The sequence below is a fragment of the Dryas octopetala genome, chromosome 2 (assembly GCF_963921425.1).
Source record: "Dryas octopetala chromosome 2, drDryOcto1.1, whole genome shotgun sequence".
Classification (NCBI taxonomy): Eukaryota; Viridiplantae; Streptophyta; class Magnoliopsida; order Rosales; family Rosaceae; genus Dryas; species Dryas octopetala.
Window position 1 is genome coordinate 1,067,443 of NC_141367.1, and position 6,292 is coordinate 1,073,734.

The following is a 6,292-nucleotide window of genomic DNA, read 5'->3' on the forward strand; positions in this document are numbered from 1 at the left end:
TTTCGTGACTGGGTGGGTGCGTTGGGTGAGGGTGGTGTGGTTTTATTTTTTTTGTCTTCCAAAAATAATAATGGATGTATATTAAATACATACAATAATGAGAATATTTAAAAAAATTAATTCTTAAGTAAAAAAGACATGTGTAAACTTCTTATTGGTCCAAGTAAAGTGGGGTTGCTAAAAAATAAAAAGTTTAGAAAATGACACATGTCATTATCTCATTTGTCCACATATATTTTAAATACAATTGGACATAAAAAGACCAAAATGTCCTTTAAAAATAAGTCACATGCGACACATGTGACCATTTTTTAACAGAAATTTTGACAGGATCAGACGGAGGTTGTACATTGCAAAACTTTTTAAATTCAGGTGTCATATTGAGTCAATTTTTTTAGGGTTAATTACAATTTATTACCTCAACTTTACCTCCTATTTCAAGTTAGTACCTCAAGTTTAAAAAGTTTCAATTTCATACATCAACTTTCATTTTGTTTCAACTTGGTACCTCCGTTACTACTACCGTTAGGAAGTCCGTTATCCGCCTACGTGGCGCTGACGTGGCGCACGCTGACCCAATCACTAAGTGTTGACTTGATTTTTAATAATTTCCATGTGGCAGAATAATAATAAAAAAAGAATAAAATATTTAAAAATTAATTAAAATATAAAAAATTGAATTAAAAAAAAAACAACCCTCATCCCCTCCCCCAGCCCGACCCACCCCCTTCCCCCTCCCCCTCCCTGCAACCCATCCCCTCACCACAACCCAACCCTGCCGGTAACGTCTTTCTCTCTCTCTCTCTATCTCTCTCTCTCTCTCTCTCTCTCTCTCTCTCTCTCTCCTCATCCTCCTTGGCCGCGATGATGATATGTTGTCTCTCTCCCCCGATGCCGCTACCATGTTCGAGATCTTCCTCCCGAACCATCGCCAGTCGTTCCCTTTGTTCGGCGGCAGCGTCACCTCGAGTCAGAGACGGCGGCGTAGTGGTCCACTGCCTCTGCGAAACTCTAGAGAAACACCGACGGCGGCCAGTCGTTCCCTTTGTTCGGCGGCAGCGTCACCTCCAGCAGAAATTGAGAAAAAAATAAAAAATAAAAAAAATACCCATCTCGCCCAGCAACCCAAAATAAAATGGAAAAACCCCATGATCTAGATCTTGAATAAAACGAAGAACACTGCATCGGTAACCAAGATCAACCCCAAAACCATTCTCTTATCATTTTTGCCCATTTATGTCTTTTTCTTCATTTTTTGAGGGGTTTCTTCAATTTAATGTAATTTTTTTATCTTTTATCAAAAATTGTTATTTTTGTTGGATGAATTTTGATGGGTTTGAATTGTTTGGGTGTACTGCCAATTTGGAAGCTTGAAAGCACAGAGGGGGAGGGGCTGGGTTGTGGGGAGGGGAGGGGAGGGGAGGGGAGGGAGGGGTTGGGTTGCGGGGAGGGGAGGGGAGGGGAGGGAGGGGTTGGGTTGCGGGGAGGGGAGGGGAGGGGAGGGGAGGGGAGGGGAGGAGAGGGGAGGGGATGGGTTGCAGGGAGGGGGAGGGGGAGGGGTGGGTCGGGCTGGGGGGAGGGGATGGGGGTTGTGTTTTTGACCAAAAAAAATAAAAAGAATTTTTTTTTGTAAATGATTTTTCTGTTTTTTTAATAAAATTTTTTTTTTACACGTGGCAACTTAGGTGTTTAATCAAAGTTCAAATGGATGAAATTATGGTGAAAAGACGAAAATATCCATGCCACATCATCAAAGATAACGGGTCATTAACAGAAAATCTAACGGAGGTACTAATTTGAAAGAAAATGAAAGTTGATGCATGAAATTGCAACTTTTTGAACTTGAGGTACTAACTTGAAATAGGAGGTAAAGTTGAGGTACTAAATTGTAATTAACCCATTTTTTTATTAGGTGGTGAAGTGAAAAATGGGTCAAAATTCAAGTGGGTAAAGTGATAAAAAGCCATAAAAAAATCTAGAAAGACATAAAAGCCCCTAAAATGGATGGAAGTTACCAAAGGTCTGACATTGAAAATTTTTTTAAAATTAAGATGCCACATCGAGTCAAAAATTTTATTGGGTGGTGAAGTGAAAATCGGGACAAAGTTTAGGTGGGTAAGTTGATAAAAAGCCTAAATACTATAATGACATGGAAATTTCATGTCATTAGGCACGATTAAGGCACCAATAATTAGGGCACTCGAGCACAGCCCTTATAAAATTTCACATTACGTATTTCAAGCCCATGTATATGTCACTTTTTCTAAATCCATATACATTGTTGAAATGGATAAATAGATCACTGCAAAAAATATCATTAAAAGGAGTAGTCTGAGAAACTGATCTGTTGGGTTGTTTTGGTTTGCTTGACAGTTCTGTGAAGAGCTAGTTGAAGGGAAGGATTCGGGAACAAAGCTTTCTTAGACACCCATTAAACCTTTACATAAGAAAATTAAGTTCTCATATTCTTATTCTTCTAGCAGTGATGATGATGATGATAAGAAAGAGGAGGGAGAGAACAGGGAACAGATTCATCAAAATGTATGATCGATCCCGGATAAATTGGAAGAGAAGTCCATTGATAGGCTAATTGAAGCTGAGCTTCAAGAACTAGGAGATAAGAACAAGGTGAGCTTCCAAAACCGCTGAGTCTCTGACTAGATTGAGTGGGGATGGTAACATTAAGTGTGAACACTCACAGTTTTCGGTCTCATTGTTTTTTTGTGTGCAATTTATCAAGATTTTCCATTTACAGAGTATATTCTACTCTTCTTTAAATCTAACCCCCCCTAAAGTATTGACAACATGCATGAAAGAAGTATTATAGTGTCTTTAGATATAAGTATATAACCTTATTTCTCATTCTGCTTTGATTGACAGACTATTTGCTTGATTGATGTTGTTGGAAAGTATAAGCAGTTGGCTAAGTACAACCTGAGGCAGCTCACATCACCCAAGCCATAAGAATTTGTTAGATTAGTCAGTCGAGCTTGGGGTTCATTACCTTAATATTTTTGCTAAGATAACCTTAAATATGTGATGCAAGCAATCTGTGATAGTTAGATCACATAAATGATCCGGGTGTTCAATTAGGTGGACGGAAATGTCACGTGAAACATGTGTGGAAATGTAAAACAAAACACTTAATTAAAAATATTTATTTCTAATTGACAAATTTGTTAATTTTCCTTAATTGTAAATGAAATTCAACTATAGGGGCCTGATTAAAAATAATTATAGGAAATTCAACTACAAAGACCAAAAATCGGTCCTTTTCCTAAGAAAAATATTCCAAGAATCGGTCCTTTTCCTAATAAGCAATGATAGTTTCTGATCTTTACACACATAGGTTAAGCTGACTCTATAATGTTTGAAAAAATAAAGCACCACATATTAATGCTGCTGAAATTTAATTGTTTGATTTTAAATAAACAGTTAGATCACCTTGTCCAGTTTTTCAATCAAATCCACCACAAAGAAGACTGCACAATAAATAGAATGACTCAATGAGAGAGGGAGAGAGAGAGAGAGAGAGAGAGAGAGAGAGAGAGAGAGAGAGAGAGAGAGAGAGAGAGAGAGAGAATCCATAACTTTGAATTCTCAAGACAATTGTCTAAATCCTAACAAGGTCCATGAAATTTCTCATCTGTAAAGACAACAATAGTGATAAATGAAGGAAAGAATGGAGCACACTGGAAGAAAAACTCAAACCAATCCTTCTCTATTCCAAATTAGAGAGGCTTGTATAACTCAAACTCCTAAACAGAGAAACTCCTTGTCAACTCAATTAAGCATTTGGAGGCTTGTACAACTTCTCCACCATCTTCCTATATTCTGCAAGTAACAGAGGAAACATTATTTAGACACTTCTTATTAAGAACAAATTAAATATTTGAAATAAGTAAAATAAATAAATAAGTAAAAGGAAACCCAATATTACCTTCTTGATTGCTCCAAAGTGTTGCGGCTTGGGTGTTCAAAGGTGAGCTTATGTTTGGTTCTGTAATTCACATAAAAAACTGAAATTCAGCAAAGTGTTCAAAATCTCAAAAAAAGGGCTAATAGCTCCATGATTGAAGTTGGTGTTACTCAGAAACAGAGGTAAAGGAAAACAGCTAAGTGATTACCTCCAAGCAGACTCTGGATGGATAAGAGTATGGTTCTCACATCATACGCAGATGACCATTTATCCTACAAATTATTCAAAGGCAAATTTCCATCATATGCAAAAAGAAGTGAAATATTGCCAACATATTAAATTGAAATTCTAAACTATACTATGGTAGTACAAGTACCTGAAGAATATCCAAGCAAATGTTGCCATAGACATCCACATTGGGGTGAAAGCAGCCAGTCTCAAACTTGACCTTTGGAGGTTGGAATGGATAATCATTTGGAAAGGTAAGGGATAGTCTGTACTCTGTTCCTTCAAAAACTGTATCTTTGCTTCCAGTGATTGTCCCTTTCCAGCAGAATATGTTGTCTTCTACAGGGAAGGCAGATATCCCAGAGTCCCCACTCATCTAAAATTCAGTATTGAAGAAACAAAATCATTAGAAAAACCCAAAATAGCCAAATAGCCTGATAACCCCAACAAAAAAATTATTAAGAAAATTGGTTTTAAACTTTTAATCAATCAAAATTCTCAGGATCCAAACAGGAAAACAAAGAGAAAAGAATGAGTCGTAGTGCTTACCATTAATGCCATCAGTTCAGATTGAAGCCTGATTTGTGCACACATAATAAAACACAAAAACAACAATAACAAGGGATTAGAATGCTTGAAAGCCTCTAATTATCAAAAGAAGCAAAAAAAAATTATCGAATCCAAGAGAAAGTATTGAACTAGCTGATCTGAGAAATAGAGCGTAACGAAACTCAGGTTTTTGTTTCGACAAAAAGAGAAATAAGATTAAGATTGCACCTTTTAAGAACAGACTGAGAGTCAACGGTCTTTGCCGGAGGCTGAGATTTCTTTGAGGGAGCAGTGGCTGTGGCCACTCTCGTGTTATCTTGGTTAACGGCAGCCATATCTGTTTTCCTCTCTTTCTTCTTGTTAATGGGTACTTGTTTCCCAAACACACTGTTAGAGATTCAAAGCCCAAATCAAAAATTGTAGTGAGACTTAGCGGAGAGAGAGTGAGATTGAGAGGAAAAAAAAGGGTTCTCCTTCTTTCCCTCTTCTGAGATGTTTATAGAGAGAGAGAGACTGAAAGAGATGAGATGTGGAAGAAGGTTGTGAGAGTTTGGTTTAAAACGTGGTGATTGATATATAAACGACGTCGTGTAGAGGGGGATTTGGTAGGGTAATTTTGAGGTATTCAAAAATTTCGAACGTTGGAATGGCGGTGGCGTCATTCTGTCTGTCTGCCTCTCTTTATCTTCAACGGCTAGTCTTTTTTGTTTCTTTCTTTTAGGCCGGATTGTCATGTTTTCCGTAATACGGTCCAAAACATTTTGTTATGAATATTTTTATAAGAAAAATTTTAGGTAAAAGATTCCAATTATACCACATATCGTATTCAAGATATAACTTTTATTTTGTATCAACCGAGAACTACAACTTTTATTTTGTATCAAGTAAGGACTTTTTTACCAATGATGTTACATTTTCCATCTAAAAACAGTCATGTGACCCCTTATCAAGGACAAAATCATCACTTCGCCCCAACTACCCTCCACCTCCAAAATAGTAATAAAAAATTACAAAAAAAAAAAACTAAAAGAAAATAAAGGAAGAACTCATAAATCCCTCCTCTCCCACCTCCCCTCCCCCTTTCCGACCATCGATCTCGTTCATCCCTGCGCTGGCAACCCCCCTCCCTTTTAGCATCCATCTCTCTCCCCCTCTTCCTAGAGTTTGTAGGTAGCTGACCCTTCTCACTCTCCCATATATCTTCTTATAGTTTGTAGGTCTTTTTGAACCCTTCCTCTATCCTTCAGCTAAAAAACACCTTCTACAATTTAATATATTTACAAATTTATGATGTATTTTAGGTGAAATTTTTCATTCTAATTTTGTGCCTATAAAGTTTTTGGATATTAATTCATGGTTTTTTGATGTTGCTCATATGTAAAATCTGAGATGGTATTATAAAGATTTAAAGTATTAAACTTTGATGTCTTTTTTTATGTCTTTTTTAAAAGTGAAACGATTTAGTGTGATGAGTTATTTATTAAAAGGTCCATTGACTTTAAGTACCAAATTATAATGTTTTTTCATTTTAACTACCAAAATATTTATGTAATTTCACTTTAGGTACTAAATTTCAGTTTAAGTACCAACTTAAAA

General features: G+C 36.6%; 1 protein-coding gene across 1 annotated transcript; it reads right to left on the bottom strand.

Annotated features, from left to right (window-relative positions):
* Positions 1 to 3,622: 3,622 nt before the first annotated feature.
* LOC147292357 (ubiquitin-conjugating enzyme E2 20-like) lies at positions 3,623 to 5,209 on the bottom strand. Its single transcript, XM_086233023.1, has 6 exons — positions 4,925 to 5,209; positions 4,697 to 4,724; positions 4,296 to 4,523; positions 4,128 to 4,191; positions 3,941 to 4,000; positions 3,623 to 3,834 (listed from the first exon to the last, which is right to left on the bottom strand). The coding sequence occupies exons 1-6, from the start codon at positions 5,029 to 5,031 to the stop codon at positions 3,788 to 3,790; spliced, it is 534 nt and encodes a 177-aa protein (XP_086089149.1). The 5' UTR covers positions 5,032 to 5,209; the 3' UTR covers positions 3,623 to 3,787.
* Positions 5,210 to 6,292: the final 1,083 nt, after the last annotated feature.

Bases quoted from the DNA above. Each gene is read 5' to 3' on its own strand.
- LOC147292357 (XM_086233023.1), bottom strand. From the start codon at position 5,031: ATGGCTGCCGTTAACCAAGATAACACGAGAGTGGCCACAGCCACTGCT. The intron at 4,524-4,696 runs GTAAGCACTACG...ACTGAATTTTAG, and splicing joins CTGAACTGATGGCATTAATG to ATGAGTGGGGACTCTGGGAT. The intron at 3,835-3,940 runs GTAATATTGGGT...TGTTACTTGCAG, and splicing joins ACTTTGGAGCAATCAAGAAG to AATATAGGAAGATGGTGGAG.